This window comes from Notamacropus eugenii, chromosome 3 (genome assembly GCF_028372415.1).
Source record: "Notamacropus eugenii isolate mMacEug1 chromosome 3, mMacEug1.pri_v2, whole genome shotgun sequence".
Taxonomy (NCBI): Eukaryota; Metazoa; Chordata; class Mammalia; order Diprotodontia; family Macropodidae; genus Notamacropus; species Notamacropus eugenii.
In genome coordinates this window covers 109,669,838-109,694,105 of record NC_092874.1, presented here as the reverse complement: position 1 = coordinate 109,694,105, position 24,268 = coordinate 109,669,838, and the positions used below count along the sequence as shown (strand labels likewise).

General features: G+C 36.8%; 1 protein-coding gene across 5 annotated transcripts in view; it reads left to right on the top strand.

Annotated features, from left to right (window-relative positions):
* LUC7L2 (LUC7 like 2, pre-mRNA splicing factor) overlaps nucleotides 1–24,268 on the top strand; it is a 71,482-nt gene extending 47,214 nt beyond the window's left edge. For all 5 annotated transcript variants that reach the window (XM_072650105.1, XM_072650102.1, XM_072650103.1 and 2 more), the window contains 4 exons: nucleotides 1,147–1,238; nucleotides 2,446–2,475; nucleotides 14,209–14,400; nucleotides 23,384–24,268. In XM_072650105.1, coding sequence (XP_072506206.1) covers nucleotides 1,147–1,238; nucleotides 2,446–2,475; nucleotides 14,209–14,400; nucleotides 23,384–23,585 — 516 coding nt within the window. In that variant the 3' untranslated portion in view covers nucleotides 23,586–24,268. The remainder of the gene's footprint in view (nucleotides 1–1,146; nucleotides 1,239–2,445; nucleotides 2,476–14,208; nucleotides 14,401–23,383) is intronic.

Here is a 24,268-nt window from a genome sequence, read left to right as displayed (position 1 = left end):
CTAGACTTAAAAGTAAAGACTTCCTATATAAAGTAGGATTTTAACTAGGACTTGAGGAAAGCCAGGGAAACTAGGAGTTTTAGAAAGAAGTTTTCATTCTGATAAGGTTGATGATTCTCCTAGTACTGTCCTTGCTCTCCAGTTCTATTTGGTTTTAGAGTTAATTGCTTCAGTGTCTTTTCCTCACTGTTAGGCTGCAGACTCCTTGAGAGTGGGATCTGTGTTATATCTATCTTTATATGCCCAGTGCCCAACTCTGGGCTTACATATACTGGGCCCTTGAATTATAAAAGGCACTCCTCCATTGAATGGGAGCTTAGTATGGATGGCCTCTTAATGACTCTTCTAATTTTGAAAAATTCTCTGAAAAAGAGTTCTAATCTTCTATAGATGATATGTAGAGAAGTATTTAGGTGGTGTAGTGAATAGTGTTGAAGTTAGGAAGACCTGAGTGCAGATCCCACCTCAGACAGTAACTATATAACCCTGGGCAAATGACTTAATTTCTGTCAGCCTCATTTCTTCCATCTATAAAATAGGGATAATAATAGTACTACCTTCCAGGGTTTTTGTAAGGGTAAAATGAGCTGATACTTGTAAAGTATCTTTAATGTATAAATTTTAGCTATTGTAATTGTCATATTTATTTTAAAAGAATATTATTTTTTAATTTAAATTTTTTTCATTCATAAAGCATTTTTCCCCTTCCGTCTCCTTCTCCTACCCCTTCCAAAAAACAAGGAGATAAACAAAACTCTTGTTATAACAAATCCTTAGTCAAGCATTACACATTCTCACATTGGCCATGTCCAAAAAAATGTAAAATAATATTTTTAGAACCAAATTCTAATATAAAGTATTTGTATAGTGTTAGAATTCATTTTTACAGTATTTGCCTCACATTGTAAATAAAAGAAAATACACAATTCAGTGGAACAGGTCTTGTATATGATGTCAGACTTTTTCAATATATTGGTCAGTTTTGCTGAATCTTATCTTTTTTTGCTTGTTATAAGGGATTGCTCTCTGGGAGAGGGTGAAGGAAGTAAAAACAAAAAAGAAAGCAATAAAACACTTTAGAAAAGATGCATCTTACTAAAATTGGTTTACAACCATCCTTGCTTAAACAAGTATTTATTTTTCTAGAGAGTTGTAGCTGAGAAGCAAGAGAAAAGAAATCAGGAACGCCTGAAGCGCAGAGAAGAGAGAGAGAGAGAAGAAAGGGAGAAGTTGAGAAGGTACAGAACCCACATGAAGGGCTAAATATTTTAATTTGGTTGTTACTAAGTTCAAGTTACTCATTTCTGTAAAGCATGTGAGTTGGGTGTGATAATGAACTACTATAATGCCAATTATTTGGGGATCTGGGACAGGTGTAGCTTTTGAGCTTTAGAGTTCTGACCTGTTGTGGGCTGAGCTGATCCATTGTCCGAGTTAAGCCCAGCATTAATATGGTGAGCATCACTGTGGGAGTTGGAGGCCACCAGGTTGCCTCAGGAGGAGGGAACCAGCTCAGGTCAGAAATAGAGCAGGTCAGAGTTCCCATTCATTGCATTTCCATTCTTGCTAAGATAGAGTAAACACTCAGTCTTTAAAAAAAAAATATCAAGAAGGTTAAGTATCAAGAAATATAGTTCCTATAGGTTCACTGGAGGGTATTTTTGATGCAAGTATATAATTAGTTGGTCATTTAGCTCCTTAAAAGTTTAATGTCTTTTGAGATGAAGAATAATGAGCAAAGTGAGCTACCTTTTTTTTTTTTGGACACTGGCTGGTTCCCCTATAATTTTTGTAAGGGCCAGTAAATTTGTACTGATTTGTATGGGGGTTTTTTCAGGACTCAAATTTAGGACTCTCACATTTTCTCTGTTTTTTATTAAAAATAACTTTATAAGCATGCTCTTAAAGTAGACTTTTAACTCAAATTCACTGTAATTCAAAGGAAGATGAGGGAAATAGATTGGATTCCCTCTTGGATTCCTGTCTGTCAGTGGAATTTGAGGGAAGAATACCTTAGCAAGCCAGTCTTAAGGTAGTTAGATATTTAGAGGATCTCATGGCCTTTCACTTCAGGAAGAACATTTATATCCCTGGGTGATAGAGCTTGTAATAGAAATTCTAGTGTGTGTCCCTAAAAGTTAAAGGTCAGAACCCTGGATTTCTTTTAGTCTGAAAAATACTCTTGCAGAGAATTTGGTGAGGAGTGAGGAGGTGTTCATTTTTGTGTCCCATTCTGATAAGAGGAGGAGTCTATTGAATTGTTCTCCAAGAGGGTAAGTTCCCAGATGGGAGGCTGCTGAACTGTCATCAAAATATCTTCTTAGAGTCACTTTCATATATATTAAAGGAAAAAAAATGGTTAAAATCATTCTAATATCATATTTTGACATTTATTCTTGTTTATGGTCTTTAGCCTAAAATAGTTTTTTTTTCTTCTTCTCCCAGGTCCCGATCACATAGCAAGAATCCTAAAAGGTAGGTGTAGCATATATTTAAGGTTAATTGTGAATTGACATTTTTTTAAAGGTAATTTTTATAGACCATACTTAAACACAGAATTAGGATAAATAGTCAACATATTCTTTGATCTCAGCTGTAACTTCTAAGACCTTGGTCTGCCATCCTTCATCAGGAGCTTCACGACTTTTGAGTTCACTCAGTCATTGATAATCTTTTACTTTCCTTCCTATCCTTGTCTTATCTATCTACTGATCTTCAAGACACTCTCCCACCTTATTCGGTGATATTGGCACTTAGGTTTTGGTTCTTTCTACCCTCTTCTTCTTTAATTATCCTAAGAGACTGTTAAATATCCACATTACTGATACTTCTAACACCTTTTTCTCTTGAATTTTCTTACCCATCTGAAATAGGTTAAAGGTGTTCATAACTTATCCTCATTATCTTTCAACAGTTCAGTTTCCAAAAGTATCAACTTTGAAATTTCCCTCTTTTGAACCTAGCCTCCTGCCCCTTCCACTTTTACCATACCCTCTCTTTTGAAATTTGTCTTTGCTGTCATCTTGGACCATTAGTTCCTTAACCTCTCCCTGTTTGGCAGTTCAAAACCTTGTCCTGACTTTAATTCTAACTCTTTACAGTTTTACATGGCTGTTTTCATTGTTGTTCTCCATTATCTGTTCTTGCATCTCTTACCTCTTTGACATACCATGCTAATTCCAATGCTAATAATCTCTGCCATCTGACTTCTCTGCAACTTGTATTGACTCAAATTTCACTCTTGGAGGAAGTCGCAAAACAGTTGTAAATGCTTCAAAATGTTTCTACTTTCTGACTTACTGTTGTATCAGCAGGCCTTTTGTTCTTCTCCTGCTCAAAAAAATCCCAAACTCCCGTAGCTTTCTGTTGCCTACCAAATAAAATGTAAAGTCCTTATCCTGAGATTTAGTGCCTTTACTAAATCTTTACTACATCGCTGGACAGTTTCCCAGTATTATTTTACATTCTCCCCCTTCACAGGAGGAAAAGGAGTGTACATATCCTTACAGCACCACATAAACTCTATATAGTTACCTCTGCTTGTTTAAACCCCTGTCTTCAAAACCTAACTCAGGTGTCATCTCTTCAATGAAGCTTTGATCCTCTCAAACAAGAGTGATTCGTGCATCTTGGAATCACTCTTTTTTTTAAAATATTAAACATATTTCCTTAGTCATGTTGTAAAAGAAAAATCAGAGCGAAAGGGAAAACCCATTAGAAAGAAAAAGAGAAAAAAATAGTATGCTTTGATCTGTATTCAGACTCCACACTTCTTTCTTTGGATGTAGATCACATTTTCCATCATGAATCTTTTGGAATTGTCTTAGATCCTTGTATGACTAAGAAGAGCTAAGTCTAACAAAGTTTATTATTGCACAGTGTTGCTGTTACTGTGTGCATTGTTCTCCTGGTTCTGCTCACTTCACTTAGCATCAGTTCATCTTAGAATCACTCTTGCCATTTCATTTGATCCTTCTAATCATTATCTTTTTTTAACTTGTATACATTTCTTATTCCTTCATCTAAATTGTAAGCTCTTCAAGTGTAGAGTCTGGATTCCTTTTCACCTTTGTATCCTTTGCAGCTGGCATTATTGCCTTACACATAATATTCAATTTAATGCTTGAATTGAATTTAATGGAGTCAGGTTTATATAAAATCTCTGTAGAACAGCACATTACTTGCCTTTGTGGCTGGCTTCTCAGATTGTAAATATCTTGCTAGATTATCGGTAGATCCTGGAATTCTTAGCCTTGGAGGAATAGAAAGGGGATTATACATTTAGAACCAGAAGAAACCTTAGAGTTTATCTACTTCAATTTGTTCATTTTCATATGAAGAAACACTTAAATAGTCGAGTTGGGAAAATTACTTCATTGGATTTTTTCTTCTTTCTTTGCTCTTTGGTTTAGCTTTCCCTTTGCTTCTGTAATTTGCCATTATTTGCTGTTTTGTGTATCCATGCATCATGCCTCTGTACTCAGTATAAACCATCCTTTGTTCCTTGACTGTATGCACAAAAAACGTAGCATAGCTCTTCACATGTTGAGTGGAAAGGAATTGTTCTAGAAGACATATTTCTTAGGGACTATAGAGATGGGTATTCTGAGTATCAGTGTTTAAGGTCAGCAGAGCATATCTCAGGAATAACATGTGTGTGAGTGACAGCGACAGCAAAATATTCTTTTGGCCAAATGAATGATCAGATCTTAAGAGTGGAGCTCTGTGTGAAAAGGGAAGAGCCAGATTGTGCTAGAAAATGGAAAGAGTGATAGTTTTGAATGTGGTAGAGTTGCCTGTCTTTACGGTAAGTTGGCAAATGTTTGGAAATACTATTTTTGGACTGAGGTTTTATCTTGGTATAAGTAGATTGCTTTTGGTCTGAATGGATAAGAAAGTAAAAGAGAGGAAAAGAAGGAGCTAAGAATCTTTAGAAGTTATTAAAGGAAGTCCTTCAGGGGAGCCTTTTTTCTAAGAATGTCATTGCACATCACAAGCATTGAATAAATGAGGACTGCTAAGATTACTGTCCTTTTTTCTATTCTGCTTCTTCATTGTTTTCAGATGGAAACCACTCCCTCTCAGGATTGTTTTGAGGGTCAAGTGAGATATTTGTAAAGCATTACATCACTGCTAGCTAGTAATAGTCATAGAAGTAGTAGTTGCAGTTGTATTAATATTTCACTCTATGACCTTTTCCTCATTAGTCCAGCATAAAGGCTCTATTTTGGGGTGTTTTTATATCTTTTTCTAAAAGAGAGAACATCTTAAAACCTGTTTTCTGGGTCTATTCATTTTGTCCCAGAGAATGACAGCAAATATGTCCTACTTAAATATAATATTCATTCCTATATAGTTATTCATCTAGAATGCCTTCACTCCTTCATATTTAAATTGTACCCATTCTTCAAGGTCCCAGTCATTCTTACAGCTCCAAAAACCTATAAAACTCTATAGAACCTCTAGTTCTAGAAATGTGAAGAACAGAAGGAAAACAAAATAACAGCAGTGAAAATTCAGTGCAGTTGGATAAATAAAAATTTTGCTACCAAAGTCCTTGGTATTGTCAAATGATGAAACTGATATGATTTTATTGGTAGAAATAACATTTAAAAAGAGGCAGGAGGCATGTTATTTCCATTAGCAGAAGTAACATTAAATGCTTTGTGGCTGTACCATCTTTCTGATACAACTGGTATTTCTCTATGTATGGTTTTCCCCATTAGAATGTAAGCTCCTGGAGAGCAGGGATTGTCTTATTTCTCTGTTTGTATCTCCACCCCTTAGCACAGTACTTTGCACGTAATAAGTACTTAACAAATGTTTCATTCATTCATTCAATTAGGTTAATGGTTTTTTGAGAACCTAATAAAAAATTTAAAAAGCTCTTCAAGATACAAGTTGAGTATCTTAAAATCTAGAAGTTTAAGGAATATTTGATGAGGGTATCTTGAGTTCCACTATAGAACTCCTCAAAGATTTGAAAGTCATTTTGTGGATCAGTCACTGAGTTTGAATAAAATAGTGTACTTTTGTCAGATATTGTAATTTTTGATATTATTTCTGGAATACAGAAGAAAGTAAAGGGAAAGATGAAAATAATTTAGAAATTGCTAAAAAATAAAATAAAATCCTAGGTCCGAGTTCATTGCAGAAATTTAATTGCTACTGCTGTACATTTAGGACTTGATTTTGAAAAAATACTGTAAATTTATTAAAATAAGCAATATTTTCAAGTACTTGGTCCTAAGGAGTCTTTAATGCTTATTCCTTTCAAGGAGTAGCCATTTAATAAATGCTTGTTGAATTGAAATTAATTTTCTTTGAATCATGGTAGCAAGGCCATTGAACGACTCAACCCTCTTATCCTTGATTTTTGCCTGTTTCAGATTCTTCTGTCTTGTTCAGTATTTGAAAAAAATTGATCTTCTTGAAACTTAACTAAATTAGGAAATAACCTAAGGTGTAAAGAATTAGAGAAGCTTAACTTAAACAAGTAAACTTTTTCCCTTTTCAAAAATCTTTTAACTTTTAAATAGTGAAAAATGAATTATCTGATGCAAAAATTGATCCTAGGCCACATTGCTCAGTTAACTGAGACAAGTTAGATTTCCATGTGGCAAAATTTGCATTTGAGGTGGGTTTTTTACATCAGATTCTTTCTTAAAAATAAATGCATTCTCTAACTGTTTGACTCAAGTCTAGAAAACAATAGCTTGCTCATTTTGTTATAATTAAAAATTGTTCATAGTTTCTACTGCTTTCAAGTTTTAAAGAAAATAGTATTATGCATATTTTTTGTTTTTTCTTCCAACATTTCTAAAACTTCCCAGAAGGAAATGGGGAAAGTGAAGGTTTTCTCCCATAACACTGAAATCCCATTGATGTTTCCCTGCTACGTTTTGTGTGTAGTCCTTACATCATATCATAGCTAACTATTTTTTGATTATTTGTATTTTTTCTTCTCAGTTAAATCCTTTAATATCCTCCATTATATCTTTCACAAAGGAGATACTCTGTAAATTCTTGTTTAGTTGATTTGCCTGACAAGTGTATAATGTTACAGATTTTTTGAATGAAAGAACATCCTTACTTTGATTCATGTTCTCTTGATGCTTGTTTGATATAAATGTTGAAATTATGTACACTTACACCATTTATGTAGCGTATACTTGAGTCTTGAATTCTTGATACAAGTCTCTTATTTCATTGGTATGGCAGCTCTTTGTACAGCCCATTCACACATCATCTTGGGTTACTCTGGTTCATGCCTTCTCATTAATCCTACACATGAAGACCACATATGTGCTAAAGATCATCTTGGTCTCTCTATGTGTGTCCTAATGCTTTATGCTGTGTTTATTATATTATCACAGGTATATGCCCTATGCCCCTCCTTCCTTCTACATGATTGATCCACCTACTTTTCTGGTTACACATTTCTTGGATATCTTATTGATGTTCTTTAATTTATATCAAATTTCCTGTTATTTATGACATTATCTGGTGTCCTTCATACCTAGTGCCTCCTTAATCTCTTATTTGTTTTTTAAATGTTTTATTGATACTCCTTTTTTTACTTTGCTGTCGCTACCAAATGACTCTCCTTCTCCCTTCCCAGTAGAAACTTCCCTTATGAGAAGGATGTCTAGATATGCAAAACAACCAGTTTTTTGGGCATGGCTGGTAGTGTATTCCCTAGACCCCTATATTCTGTTCTCTTTCTGATGAGAGAGGAAACATGTCCTTGTTAGTTCTCTAGCTCGCTTACTGAAAAACATTTTAACAGTTTAACACTTTTTTTTCTTTTTTTTGACCTTTTGCTTCTTTCATCTCTTGATATGAAGACACATTTTGCAGTGTATTTTTCACTGGGTTCTCCTGTGTACACCGTTGCTCAGTGGTATGGGAATCTTTGTCACCATAGATGATAATTTGACAAGAGAAGATGGGTAGAGTTGCTGCTTGCTTCTGATTTTGCTTCTCTTTTTTCTGCCAAGGAGAATGAATGGTCTTTACAGTAGAAAAGTGGGCTGGTGTTCAAGATAAATGAGAATATGGTAAGGGTTCACATAGTATCTTGGGTGAATTCAGGTTACCTGGCCCAGAGGAGTTAATAGCCTTGGGAATTGAAGAACTTGGTAGTTGAGATCGTTGAGCTATTGTCAGTGATGTTTCAAAATCATGAAGGACAGGAGAGAACCTACGAGACTGGAATAGGGCAAAATGTACAATTTTCAAATACAGAGGAAGTATAAATTAATGAACCAGTGATCCTGTCTTCAGTTTCTATGAAAATTTTGAACAGATCATCTTTTTAAAGAGATGATTAGTGAACATCTAGAAAAAGTTATCTAGCTTCATGTAGAAGAATTCATACTAAGCTAATCATGTTTCCTTTTCTGATGAGCATTACTTAATTGGTAGAAGAGGAGAATATTAAGTCCCTACATGAGAATAGTGGATAGAGGGCTGGACTTGGATCAGGAAGACGTGAGTTCACATCCTGCCTCAGGCACCATCTAGATAAGTTACTTAACCTCTCAGGCTCAGTTTCCTTATCTGTAAAATGGAGGTAATAATAGCACCTGCCTTATTAGCGTTGTTGTGAGCTTTGCAAACGTTAAGGTGCTACGTAAATGCTAGTTATTATCATTCTTGTTATTATTATATGAAGTTTACCTGGATATTTAACAAAGCACATGATAAAATGTCTCAGTATTTTTCAGAAAACATGGAGAGATGGTAGCTAGACAATTAGATAACTAGATGAATTCAGAACTGGTTAAATGATTAGATTCAGAATCATATTAATATCATCTTTACTAGAGGTCTTCAGCGGAATGCTTCAGAGATCTCTGTTAACATTTTTGTCAGTGACTTGGACATACTTGTCGTATTTACAGGTGACCCCTTGCTGTGAAGTGTAGCTAAAACACTGATTGATCCAATTAGAATCCAAATTGATCTTGACAAGCTAGACCACTGAGCTGAGTTTAAGAAAATAAAATTCATTTGAGATAAATGTAAAGTTTTACACTTGTTCAAAATGTCAACTTCATAATTGCAAGATGATATGAGGCATGATTAGACATTATTTGTTTGAACTAGATATAGTGGTTTCCAAAGGAACTTAAAGCATAATATAGGTCATTGGTATGATATGGCAGTCACAAAGCTAATGCACTCCTGGTTTGCATTAAGAGAAGCATAGTTTCTAGGCATAAGAAAGGCTAGGACCTTTTGTACTCTGCCTTAGACCACATCTGCAGTATTGTGTTCACTTCTGAACATCCTGTGGTTAAGCTGAATAACATTTGACATAGGATAGCCATAATGGTAAAGCATTTTAAGTTTATGTCATGTGAGAATTGGATGAAGGAGCTCAGTGAAGAGAAAATCCCAGAGCCTATCACAACTGTATAAAAGTATGTGCAGGCTTCTTATGTGGAGGTGGGATTAGATTTATTCTGTTAGTCTCAAGAAGACAGATTCAGAAATAAGTGGGAAGTTGGAAAGAGGGAGATTTAAATTTTATTTCAAGAAAAATTGCCTAACAATTAGAGCTATCCAAAAATGGTATTCTTTCTACTTTCAGGCTGCCTCCGGAGGTAATGGGTTTCTCTCCTCATTGGAAGTCTTCATATAGAGGCTGGGTGTCTACTTGTTGGGTATGTTGTAGAGGGGTTCAGGTTCAGGTTGGATTAGATGGCCTTTCAGGTCCCTTCCAACTCTGAGATTCAGTGAATCTGTGATTCATTTTTTGCAGTTCAGATTCGTGATTGACATTTTGTTTATGTTCCTTATGAGTACTAAAGTGTGAGAAAGCCAAATATTCCATGAAATGTTGTTAATTGTGTTTGAATACCTAGTAGAACTAGTTCCATTAGCTCCCTTATTTGTGTCTACAGTGAAAGCCTTTGAACCCTACTTCCATTTACTTTCAACTTCTGTGGTTTTTTTTGTTTTGTTTTATTCACATAACATAAATGCCAACATTCTTATGATTCAGTTGCTCCACTAGAATGTTGACTTACTCAGTGTTAAGATAATGTTTATAGGAGGTCTAAAATCTTTGAATTTAGCACTGTCTGCTACCTTGTTCCCTACTGGCAGAGTAAATGGAAGCTGTTATCTTTTATTCCTACTACATGACCAGACCCAGATCTCTTTAATTTGTAGTCATACACATCCTTGGTGGTTTTTTACCACTTCTTGTGCTCAAGTCGTCATTGGTAATAATGTTGAAGTCTGCCGAAGCGCAGAATGTGTTAATACCACTACCTATCGTACTAATTATTCTGGTTTCATGAGGATCCACAATTCATTGTCATAGAACCTACTCCTATGGACCTGTGAGAATCATTGATTTGAGAGTTCTGTCCTGTGATGCAGATAGAAGTCCATCCATGCCTGCATACCCTCTACTACTCTTCTTCATGTCCTTAAAATTCTCAGCAGGTCCATCCTTTGATTCTGCAGTGCGAGAAGTCTGTCTCACTTTCTGCTAACATCAGATTCCTGCCATTGGAGCACTCTAGCCCTCTCCCTGTCATCCTTTACTCTCCCCATGTGACCAGCCTGTTGCCTCTTTCTGTCATAGAGTTCCTTTTTGACATCTTTTACTCTGGTCCTTCTTTTGGAGTTTCTCATTGCTTATATTTTCCATCCTGCTCACAGCTACCACATATTTTTCCTTCTGGGTCATAAAATCACCAGGTGACCATTGATGTTGGCAAGGTAATTTTTTTTGTGATACAGAGCAGGTTGGGTTCATTGAAGGCATTGAGCATTTTCCCAATCGTGATAGAGGCTGCCCTCTTTCTAGTTAATTCAGTCCAATTCAGCAAGCATTGTTAAGTATTTGCTGTTCTAGGAACTTCTAAGATCCCTTTCAGCTCCAGAATTTTATGTTTTGTTGTGCACAGTACTGTTCTTAATTCTTTTTCAGGGGGAAGTCATCATTTTGTTCCTGCAGGTACTTTTGCCTCCTCCCATGTCTGATAGGCCAAGGAAGTAGATTCCCCTTGTTTTCCTATGGTCCTTCCCAGATTCCTGTCACACAATTCATCGTCAGTTAATCAATAAGTATTTATTAAGGAGCTCTTTATCTCACTGGAATACCTACCAAGAGATATATAGTAATGGACTAACTGAAGAGATTTTTCCATATAATTCTGTGCCATAATCTAGGCATTATGATTTAAATGTTCATATGTGGATTGTTAATGCCTGTCTCTTTGATGTGGCTATATATTTTATTGAGAGTCTCTTTAGTTATTCTGGGGCTGAGTGCAATCTATTGTTTTTTTCTATGTTTTCTGTGAACAGGAGAACTTAAAAGAACCTCATTGTGTAGGGATAGCCTCTTTCAGGGAAGGAAGAAAACAAGCTTTTATTAAGTGCAAATATTGTCTCATTTGATCTTTGTAGTGGGACTTTATGCAGGGCATCTTTCATGATGGTGGTAAATACTTGGCAAACATATTTCTATTTTATACTACACTTAATCTGGTGATTAGATGATTATCAAAGAAAGTGATATTGGTGATTGCATCAGTCAGGGTATTCTGAATTATTTTAACATTCATTGGATGTTGAAAGAACCCTTTTAAAGCTGTGTTTACCATGTCAGTTTTGTGAGTGAAAATGTGGTGAACCGTATGAAAGCCTGCCTGTTCCTTTCCCATGTTTTTTATCAAGGGATACATACATGAAGAATTTTCAAAGAATTCATTGATGTCTACTCGCTTTTTTGGTACTAATTACTGTCTGTGATGTAGTATAAAGAGTGCTGGACTTGAAGTCTGACAAGACCCAAATATATATCCTTCTTGGTACGTTTGTGAGTTATATGCCTATGGGCAGGTCACCTAACTGTCCCCTAAGCCTTCACTGCAAAATACAGATGGTAGTAGTATTTATCTTACAAAGTTGTGAGAATCAAATCAGATGGTGTTGAAGTGCTTTGTAAATCTTAAAGTCTTGCATAAATGCCAGCTATTATTTTCTATTCCTTTTTTAATTTTCCCATTTTTTTGTGTAGCTTGAAATTCAGTCCTCTATTTACAAAATTAACAATTTCATATATAATCTTTTTTTCCAGTTTACTAATAATGAGTTTATTTGGTGTTTGCTAAGTTCAGATTAAGAAGAAGAAAAAATTTAAAGAAAAAACAGTCCCCTGAATTTAAAATTCTGTATGTTTATTTGCAGGTATTTTTTCACTTTCATCTATAAATGTTCCATCTATAAATGACCGTGACTTACTAGCATTTCAGTTCTCTTGCCTATTTTTTGCTCTTTTGTGAGATGATAGTTTTTTTGTAACTTTCTATCAGTCTGTAAAATACTGCATGTTATCCTGTATTGTCCTTGTCTTTCATATCTCTTCATTTGCAAGGAAAGTATTTGTCAGATAAGGTAGTTCCTGCGTTCTTTTGGCCTTTTTTTTTTGGTGATTGTTTTGCATAATTTAAGTTCTCTAAGAAGTGGTGATAAACAAAAGGGCAGAAGTCTTTACTTTTATCAGTTTTCTGTTATCAGATCATTTTTGATACTTCAAGGATAAGTTAATAATGGACCAGTAGTTTCTCTTTTGAAATTAGTGTTTGAACTTCTGTTGGATTTTATGTTGATGAGTGTCTGTGGATGAGCTACGTTAGAATATAAATGATTAATTTTAGAGGGCTTCATATTTGTCCCTGTTCTGTTTAACATTTTGTCAAATGACTTAGAAGCATATCAGATTTGTAGATGACATAAAGTTAAGAGCTATAACACATTGGTTGACAATTGATTCAAAAGAATCCTGAAAGTTAGGAATGTTTGAACTGAATAAGATGAAATTTAATAGGGATAAATATAAAATCATACACTTTGTGATCAGAAAGTTGCAGTCCTAAGCACAGTCAGCAAGTATTTATTAAACCGCTGCTATGTTCCATTTGCTATACTAGGTACTGGGGATACAAATTTGAAGAATGAAGCCATTCCTATTCTCAAAGAACTTATATTCTCACAAGATGATAGAGGCATGATTAGACAATAGTTTGTCTGAAAGAGATCTGGAGACTTTAGAGGACTGCAAGATTAATGTGAGCCAGCAGTGTAATAGTGCAACCAAGATTGCTTAAGGCATTCTTGGCTACATTAAGAAAAGGAATGGTTATCTAGGACTGGGAAGATAATGGTCCTGCTATACTCTTCTATGGTCTGACAATATCTGTAGGATTGTGTACAGTTCTGGGTGCCACATTTTAAGGAAGACACGAAGTTGGAGAGTGTTCAGAGAAGGGCAACTAGAGTGACAGAAGGCCTTGAGCTCATGCCACTGAGAATTGAAGGAAGAAGGGATGCTTAGCCTGTAAAAAGAAGCCTAGAAGGATGGGATAGGAAGTGAAGATTGGCAGCCACATATTATGGCTTGAAGACTGTTATAGTCTTCAAGTATCTGAGGGACTATCACATCGAAAAGGAGTTAGGCTTGATATAAGGAAAGATTGATAAGAGTAAGAGCTTTCTCAAAGTGGGAGGGGCTACCTTAGCATGAATTGAGTTCTCTCTCACTGGAGGTCTTCAGGGAAAAACTAGGAGAACATGAGTTGATGTGTAGTGGGAAAGATTTTTTTTAGGTATGAATTAGATTAAATAGTCATTGAAGTCCTTCTAATTATGAGATTCTGTGAATCCGTTTTACTTTATCTCTGCCTTTAGATTAATAATGATAATAGTAATCATATATAGCTAACATTATATATTACCTTAAGGATTGTCAAGCACTTTACATATATTTAATCTCATTTAGTCCTCACAATAAACCTGTGAGGTAGATGCTATTATTCCCATTTTACAACTGAGGCAACTGGGCCTAAGAAAGCTTGAGTAACTTGCCCAAGAAAAGTCATACCAAGTAGTAAGTGCCTGAGGCAGGATATGAATTAAGGTTTTACCAAGTATTCTGTCTGCTAGGCTCCCCAGTACTCTTCTATATATTGCTTATTTACCCCAGTTTCTCCTAGCACTTGCTCAAAGATACAGAGGGAGAATTTTTAAAGTCACAGTTCTGCAGAGGAAAAATAGAAAATTAAACTTGAATTTCACCTGATATTATTAATATTTTCAAGTTTCTCCATCCATGAACAGATTAAGTGAAGCAGTAATAGGGTTTCATAAGGATATTCCAAATCCCATCTTGTTTATTTACAGATCCAGGTCCCGAGAGCATCGTAGACATCGATCTCGCTCTACTTCACGAGAACGAAAGAGAAGAACTAGGTCCAAGTCCCGTGAGAAACGCCATCGTCACAGGTCACGTTCCAGCAGCCGCAGTCGTAGCCGCAGTCACCAGAGAAGCCGGCATAGCTCCAGAGACCGGAGCAGAGAGCGATCCAAAAGAAGGTATTAGTCTAACAATGAAATATCACTTGATAGCACTGCCTTACACTCAGTGTGAGATTAGAATTTTATTTAGTAAATAATGACTTATAAAGAATATATTTCAAATATAGCCACATTTTTTTCTTTAAATCACAAAATCATTTTAGTTAAAATCATACCTGATATAAGCAGAATGCAGTTATTTACTATTATTTTCTTATCACAAAAACTTTATTTTCTGGATAAAATGTTACTTGTAAGTGGATATACAGTTGTAATTCTTCTTGAGAATAATAACCTTTCTATTTTTGTTATTACTGGAGACACCTTATTGTATAAAGAAACACTTTGTAAAACACAAAAAAGGGATTCCAAAAAAAAAGATACAATCCCTGTCCAGGAGAAGGACAGAACAATGGGAGGAGTAGATCACAGATTGTTCATGTCACTTGCACTGTATGTCTGCTTAAGGGACATAACAGGAGAGTCTGGGGTTCAGATTAATCAGAAAATGGTTCCTTGTAGTAAATTAGTTTTGAGACCACTTTTGAAAGTAATGAGAAGAATGAATGAGCAAAAAGGAAAAGGGAATGAATTAAGTGAATCTTAATTTGAGTTGAGGTAGAGTGCACACAGCGCAGCCCAGGAAGTGCAGAGTGCAGCCTGACATGGCAGGGACAGGACCCTAAACAGATTTCAGGGAGCCACCAGCAGCAGCAGTTCCCAGATTGCTCAACCCACAAACGTCACAGACAGCTTCGAAGATCAGTGGGAGGGCTCCGTCACCCAGGAGAGGGGAGCGTGCTGTGGAGTGGCAGCCCTGGGAGACCTCCACCTAAAGCCCCTGGGGGAATTGAGCAGGTGATCTGAACTTCAGCCCTGACAAAGAACTCAAGAGTCAAGTAACTGGCTGGGAAAATGCACCAAAAAGGGAGAAAGAATAAGATAATAGAAGGTTACTTTCTTGGAGAGCAGGTATTTTCCTCCATTCTTTCGGATGGAAGGAACAATTTAAGTCTCCAGAGGAAGACCGAAAAATCAAGGCTTCTTCTGCATGCAAAACCTCCAAAATAAGTATGCAATGATCTCAGGCCGTGGAAGAGCTCAAAAAGAATTTTGAAAATCAAGTAAGAGAGGTGAAGGAAAAAATTAGGAAGAGAAATGAGAGCAATGCAAGAAAATCATGAAAAGCAAGTCAACAGCTTGCTGAAGGAGACCCAGAAAAATGCTGAAGAAATTAACCTTAAAAAATAGACTAACTCAAATGGCAAAAGAGGTTCAAAAAGCCAATGAGGAGAAGAATGCTTTAAAAAAGCAGAATTAGCCAAATGGAAAAGAAGCTTCAAAAGCTCACTGAAGAAAATAGTTCTTTAAAAATTAGAACAGAACAGATGGAAGCTAATGACTTTATGAGAAACCAAGAAGAATGAAAACGTAGAAGATAATGTTAATTTGAGTTGAGTAACTTGTGACTTTGTATATTAAGAAATAAAAATGCTAAAACAAGAGGAAGTGATTGTGGGCCAGACTGAGGATTTTGAAACTGGTATAATAGAGGTATTAAGGACTCAGGATCCATCTTCTGTTTGTGTGTGTGTTATATACTTGAATGTGGCAGAACATTGGAAGGTAGTTTTTTAGCTATAATTAGGATGAATTAGAGTAGTGAGTGATGAGGACAGAAACCAGCTAGGAAGCAGCTGTTTTGGATGAGGACTTCAATTAGGATGTGGCTGTGCAAAGAAAGGAAATAAATAAAAGCCCATTTGAGAGGATGTAGGGAAGGAATAAGTATGAATTAGCCATGAGGGTAAAGGGGATGGCAGAAGGGTGGAGAAAAGAAGTTGAAACTTAATTGAAACTTTTTGAGACTGGGAAATGAGCATGGTGGTACTGTTGATGTTAAAGGGAGCTATAAGAATTTTAGATTTCAGTATATCAATCTATATAAGATGCCATGAAGACAACAGAAAATATATAGTGCACAAATCTGAACCTAAAATACATATTTAGTGGTTATGCCTTGAGAAGGCCATTATGACTAAATAAATGATAGGACAGTAAAATAAAATATTTTGGACGAAAACTGAAAAGTTATCTGCATAGTTGCCATATTCTCCTCAGCTTTGCTTCATTTCATGAAACGTACTTCGTCATTGGTCTAAGCAGCTAAAAAGAATGCAAAATTTCTTATAATTTGAGAGAAAAAATAACACCCTTCCCAGTTTATAATAAAAGAAAAGAATTAGACTCAGTTTAATGTGTTAAGAAAATGGAGTAAGTTCTTGGTTAGAAGTCAGAAGTATATTGTGATGATATAAACTGGATTTCCCTCTTCCCTCACATACCCCCTCCCCCCTTTTTAAGAACAACATCAACTAAAACTCCTCTGTAGGTGCTTCATGGTGGCATTAAGTTGGCCCTTGGATTTTTGAAAGTTATGCTAGTAGAGCAAAAGCTCTTGCAATCCTCTCAGACTGGAGAAAGGCTGCTTTGAATATGGGTCCAGTGATAAATTTATTGTGCATCAGTTTTCTAAAGAGAGATTTGCTTGTGTAACGGGAAGTTGGTAAATCTTTCACCTGTAGCAAGATGGTCATCATCTAGATTGATAAAATAACAGATTCTTGAAAGATTGAAGAAGTACGTTATAGGAACTTGTTGAGTTTTTAGGGACAGACTTGACAGGATAGAATTAGGAACTTAGGAATGCACAAAAACCCTGAAGAGCAGGGAAAATGCTTTAGGGGAGAGGCTTTAGCATGGCGTCTGTGATCTTGTTCATTAAAATATTGTGATAACTATGTTTTAATATAATTGCTTTCCCTTATAATCCTGTGTATTTTATTTTCTTCCATACATTTAAAACTGTTTTGAAAAGGACTCCATAGGCTTAAGTAGATTACTAAAAGGATCTATGATGTAAAAAAGGTTTAAGAGTCTCTGCTTTAGGGTGAAATTATAGGAGAGATCAGTTGATGTTTGTTCTTGTAAAAGGCTTTTGGGTGCCAGAACTAAGTGTATAGGATGTGAGGTGTTACAGAGTAGGACTTTAATACTTAGCTCAAACTAGCCAGGCTCTCCTCAAAGATTTCTGGGGCCATGTGGTTGCTGCCTGGATCCTGGAACAAAAGTCAGACTTTATTTCATGGGGCCAGCACTAAGTAAAAAATACTCTAACCAATCAATACCTTTTCAACTATTTTTTTTTTTAAAACAAGGAAACTATGTTTTATTAAAAGGTATATAAGCAATGAATTAATAACAATATAAAACATAAGTGTATCATATGGCAAAATATTCAAATGCTTTTTTTTTTTTATTTAACTTTTAACATTTATTTTCACAAAATTTTGGGTTACAAATTTTCTCCCCTTTTATCCCCCCCCCCCCCCCCCCACAACCCAAGCATTCTAATTGCCCCTGTGACCAATCTGCTCTCTCCTCTATCCTCCCTCTCTGCCCTTGTCTCCGTCTTCTCTTTTGTCCTGTAGGGCCAGATAGCTTTCTTTACCCCTTAACCTGTATTTCTTATTTCCTAGTGGTAAGAACATTACAGTTGATCCTAACACTTTGAGTTCCAACTTCTTTAGCTCCCTCCCTCTCCACCCCTTCCCTTTGGAGGACAAGCAATTCAATATAGGCCAAATCTGTGTAGTTTTGCAAATGATTTCCATACTAGTTGTGTTGTATAGGACTAACTATATTTCCCTCCATCCTATCCTGTCCCCCATTACTTCTATTCTCTTATGATCCTTTCCCTCCCCATGAGTGTCGACCTCGGATTGCATTCTCCTCCCCATGCCCTTCCCTCTATCCTCCCCCCCAACCTGCTTGTGCCCTTGTCCCCCACTCTCCTGTACTGTGAGATAGGTTTTCCTATCAAAATGAGTGTGCATTTTATTCTTTCCTTTAGTGGAATATGATGAGAGTAGACCTCATGTTTTTCTCTTGCCTCCCCTCTTTATCCCTCCACTAATAAGTCTTTTGCTTGCCTCTTTTATGAGAGATAATTTGCCCTATTCAGTTTCTCCCTTTCTCCTCCCAATATTTCTCTCTCACTGCTTGATTTCATTTTTTTTTTAAGATATGATCCCATCCTCTTCAATTCACTCTGTGCACTCTGTCTCTATGTATGTGTGCGTGTGTGCATGTGTGTGTGTGTACTCCCACCCAGTACCCAGATACTGAAATGTTTCAAGAGTTACAAATATTGTCTTTCCATGTAGGAATGTAAACAGTTCAACTTTAGTAAGTCCCTTATGACTTCTCTTTGCTGTTCACCTTTTCATGGTTCTCTTCATTCTTGTGTTTGAAAGTCAAATTTTCTTTTCAGCTCTGGTCTTTTCATCAAGAAAACCTGAAAATCCTCCATTTCATTGAAAGACCATTTTTTCTCCTGAAGTATTATACTCAGTTTTGCTGGGTAGGTGATTCTTGGTTTTAGTCCTAATTCCTTTGACTTCTGGAATATCCTATTCCATTCCCTTCGATCCCTTAATGTAGAGGGTGCTAGATCTTGTGTTATCCTGATTGTATTTCCACAATACTTGAATTGTTTCTTTCTAGCTGCTTGCAATATTTTCTCTTTCACCTGGGAATTCTGGAATTTGGCCACAATGTTCCTAGGAGTTTCTCTTTTTGGATCTCTTTCATGCGGTGTTCTGTGGATTCCTTGAATATTTATTTTGCCCTCTGGTTCTAGAATCTCAGGGCAGTTTTCCTTGATAATTTCATGGAAGATGATGTCTAGGCTCTTCTTTTGATCATGGTTTTCAGGTAGTCCCAGAATTTTTACATTGTCTCTCCTGAATCTATTTTCCAGGTCAGTTGTTTTTCCAATAAGATATTTCACATTATCTTCCATTTTTCCAATCTTCTCGCTATGTTCTGTGATATCTGTCTTTCTCATAAAGTCCTTAGCGTCCATCTGTGCCATTCTAGTTTTGAAAGAACTATTTTCTTCAGTGAGCTTTTGAATCTCCTTTTCCATTTGGCTAATTCTGCTTTTGAAAGCATTCTTCTCCTCATTGGCTTTTTGAACCTCTTTTGCCAATTGAGTTAGGCTAGTTTTCAAGGTGTTAATTTCTTCAACATTTTTTTGGTTCTCCTTTAACAGGGAGCTGATCTGCTTTTCATGCTTCTCTTTCATCGCTCTCATTTCTCTTCCCAGTTTTTCCTCCACCTCTCTAACTTGATTTTCAAAATTCTTTTTGAGCTCTTCCATGGCCTGAGCCCATTGGGTGGCCTGGGACACAGAATCCTTGATTTCTATGTCTTTCCCTGATGGTAAGCATTGTTCTTCCTCATCAGAAAGGAAGGGAGGAAATGTCTGTTCTCCAAGAAAGTAGCCTTCATTTGTTTTATTTCTTTTCCCTTTTCTGGGCATTCTCCCCAGCCAGTGACTTGACCTCTGAATATTCTCCTCACACCCACCTCGCCTCCTGGTCCTCCCAGCCAGCATTTGGGGACTGAGATTCAAATGCTGCTTCCCGCCTTAGGGCTTTTGGCAGGGGCAGGGCTGCTATTCAGTGTGAGAATTAAGTTCAGGTGGTCAGGTGGGGGCAGGGCCACCTCTCAGGCTCAGTTCCCTCAGGGGGTTTATGTACAGACCTTCCACAATGGATCCAGGCTCCCGCCCGCTTGGGGAGCCCCTGTCTGCCGCCGCCTCTCAGCTTCTATCTCCCTGGGGGGCCCGAGCCATGGGGGCACCCCACTCCCCTCTCGACCCACCAAAGAGACTCTCTCACCAACCCCCGTCACCTGTGGGTGGAGGGGCTTGTGCGGCTGCTGGAGATCCCGTCCCTGAAGCCTGCTCGGATCTGTACCTCTCGGAGCCGCGGCCGCCGCAGGTCTGGGTTGGGCTCCACATCTGCAGCGCGACAGACCTTTTGCGAGAGGTTTTTAGGTCCCTCTGTGGGTGGAGGGACCCGCGTGGCCGCTGGAGATCCCGTCCCCGTAGCCCGCTCAGATCTTTTCCTCTCGGTGCCAAGGCCGCTGCAGGGCTGCACTCAGCTCCCAGTCCCGGTGCCCTCGCAGGTCTCTCCGGAACAGAAATCTCCCTCGCTCCAATATTCCGTGGCCTCTGGGTGCAGAATTCACCGTGAGTTGGTCCCCTCTAGCCGTTCTGTGGGTTGTGGGTTCAGAGCTATGTGTATGTGCGTCTTTCTACTCCGCCATCTTGACTCCGCCCCCCCCTTTTCAACTATTTTTTAAGGGACGTCTATCAGGGTGTCTAAAGAAAAAACAGTTTACCATATATGTAATATATACTTTCTGCTCTGCAAAATAAAGTCTTTGTATGCCAGGTTTTTGAGATGTTTCCATTTGACTTTGACTTTCATCCAGTCTACTCCGTTTCTTGAACCACACATAAAGCTACACATTTATTTCATTTGCTCACAGGTATAGTCAGTCAGTTCATCATTACTGAATGCATAGGTATTATGGATACGTAAGAGAAATAGGAAATGTAATTCTCTTCAAAGAATTAACATATGCTTAAGGGAATGACTAACACATGAAATTTATGAGAACTATACAAAAGTAATTCTGTCTCCCCTCCTTTAAGAGAAAGACATTCTCATCTGCATGCTTGAGGAAGATAGTTGGAGTTAAACAAGGTAGCTTAAGAGTGCCATAAGTATAGAGAAGGAAGAAGGCATTCTTGGGAGTGGGCAAAATTGCACGAGCAAAAGCAAGTACAGATGGGCCTAGCATTTCTAGAGGACCATATACGGATACATGTGCCTGATTAAGTAAAGGGTTTTCATGGTTTGTTTGGTGATTGTTGGTCTTTTTTTAGGGAGAAGGAATTAAATTGATGCTTAAAAAAAATATTAATCATCCATAACCTTTCTCACCTTCCTTCCTACTCTTCCCTGCCCATATAAACATGTAGTCAGATAACACAAATCAATATATGAGGCCTGTCTGGATGACTCCTTCCTGACCCCCATTCTGCTAAGAGGTTGATGCATGTACCATCATTAGTCTTCTGAAAGACATGACTAGTCACTCCATTTGTCAAACCTGACATCTTTCAGAGCCATTTTAAGTTCTTGGCTACTATGATATGTTATGCTGTGATTTTGTTTTGTATATATGGCACCTTTTAGAGGGCTCATGTTAGGAATAGATAGTGAGAATTTAGAGTTGCTATGTAAGGTCAAACCATAGAAACTATGGAGACCTTGAAAGATTCTGTTCATTTTCTTGTCTTTTATAGTTGCTTTAGGTTTATGAAAACTCAAGATGTCTTGCACTATTTATTTGCTGTTTCACTTTAAAAAAAAAAAATACTAATCCTCCCCAGAGGATTTGTTGATTTTTAATTCCTAGAAATCATCTTTTTCTAGTGTAATCTCCCAAATATTGGAGGTGAGTTTAAAGATATTTAAATTCTATTCTCTGTTACAGATTAAATAAATTTATCTATGATTAACTGAACTTTGTTAAGGGGTGCTATTTTAGATAGTTTTTAGATAGATAAGAAATTTCTATTCTCCATTCAATGAATAGCTTTCAAAAATGCATTAGTATTATTTTGTGCTTTAGTAAGAAGATATTAAACATAATTCATGATTTTTTAATCTTTCCTTGCTGTAGGATCTTAATAATGCCTCAGTGTTATCATTCTGTACATTTTCCATCCTGCATGATAAATATTGGGATTATGAGTCTCAGCGCTGCCATTTATTAGCTATATGACATGTGTATGTGTGTGTGTATTTTTCATTTGTCTTGTTTTTATTTTTCTTGAAATCTCAGTGAATTTTAATCCTGGCTTCTTTTTCCTTAACTTTTGCTCTTAAATTTTAAAAACAAGATGGTAGTAGTGTTTCATTGATTGCCAAGGTGATAGGGTGATGAAGTTTTATTTTAAGGTTTCTTTTTAAGCTGAGATATATCATTGCTAGACTTTTTCCAGACAATGTCCAAAGGAGGGAAGCCAGGATAATAATTAAAATGGTAAAGGCCCTTGAGTTCATACATTATGAGGATAAGTCAAAGAACTGGAGTGTATATCTTGAAGAAGAAAAGACTTAGGGGCAGTCATGATAACTTATTTTTAAGTATTTGAAGTTCACTTCTGTGGAACAATTATCCCCGGAGGACCAAATTAGCAATAGTGGGTAGAAATTATAAAAGAGGCAAATTTAAATTTAGGTTTGATATAAGAACTAATTATTATTGTTGTCACTAATGCTTTAATAGTTAGAACCTTCCAGAAGTGGAATGTGCTACCTTGGATAGCAGAGGGAGGGTTCTCTACCCCTGAAGTTACTTAAGTAAAAGCTGGAAAACCACTTCTCAGATATTGGGGGATCTGATTCATACATCATTTGAGGTGTCTTCTTCAAGATTCTGAAAACACATATGTCTTATTCACGTTCCCGTTAACACTGTCACTCATCTAGCTAAGTGAGAAAGAATAAAATAGTTTTCTGTTTGTTGTAAACATTTTGTATTTCAACTATTGCACCTATTCCAGTAGTCAGCTTCTTTCCTGTCTCCAAAGTCTGTCTCACTCTGGGCCTTGCAATGCATTTTCTAGGTCAGCAGTCCAATTCTTTGGAGTTGACCCACCTTATTGTTTGTTTTCATTTAGTGACATTCTTTGCTGGAGTTTTTAGCTGGAGTGAGTGCACATGCCTAACATGTTTGGTACAGAAACTAGAATTAAAGTTTCCTTTTGTATCTTGCTTTGTAAAATTACATGACACTAAAGCTAATATGTTGTTGAATTGTTCAGCATAAATTTGTTATTTAACTCTAACCATACTTTTATTTGCAGATTTGTTTTTCTGGGCCATCCTTATATCATCTTGTATTATATTATCAACAGAATTCTGTTCTTTCTGATGAGTGTTTTTATTGCTATTTTCCCTCTATGTTCATTCTCGTACTGATTGCTTTGTACAGATATTTATTCTTTCATTTGTGATTCTGGGCTTCCTCTATTTAGTATGTCAAATTTGGGTTCTCAAATAATGTTTTTCAGATCCTCGAAAGAAAGGTCTTCTGGAGATAAAGAGCGGTCAGTAAGAGACCAAGACCTAGCATCACGTGACAAAGACAGGAGTTCAAGAGAGCGGTCTCCTCGTGACAGAGAGAGAAAAGATAAGAAACGTTCCTATGAGAGTGCTAATGGCCGCTCTGAAGACCGGAGGAGCTCTGAAGAGCGTGAAGCTGGGGAGATTTAACAGGCTCTACATTTCCTCAATCCTTAAGCTTCCTATGGAGTTATATATTATTGTTTAGTTTACAGCTGTTCAAGACAACCCAGCCGTTCCAGACACTGATCTAACTAGGCTAGATGTACAGTATCTAAAGTTTGGCTATAACTCAGTCTGAACTGAATGTGTTTTCCTGGATAAAGTCTAAAATTGCATCCATAATTTCTGGTGAACCCTAATACAATTCTGAAAGGTTTATTCTGTTCACAAGTGCAGTTTTATGTAGTAAAATGCAGATCTCTATGTTTTATTTTCAGTAGAAGTTAGAGTGAACAAATTGTGTTACTTGCCTTGGGCTTTCTTGAACATCTGTAAAATTCTTCTTTTCTAGTCCAAATAGCAGCAGCTTTGGGAGTCTTGTTTTGATTTCTTCCTCTACCCTTCTGTCCTACCCTCCCACCTGCCATCCCAAATTGCAAAGTGGGACAGGAATTGGAGGGGCCATATAACTCGGGTTAGAAACTTTTCTGTTCACACCGATTGGTTACTAGTTGGTTCCATTTCAGAGCATTTATTGCTGGGATGTGTGTTCTGGAGAAAATGGAAATGTTTCTTTTTTCCCTTTTTTTAAACAGTGCCTATTTAGATTTGGAAGTTGAACAGCTGTTGCATTACACCTTTTGCATTTTTATTGAAATTTTGAAATCAAA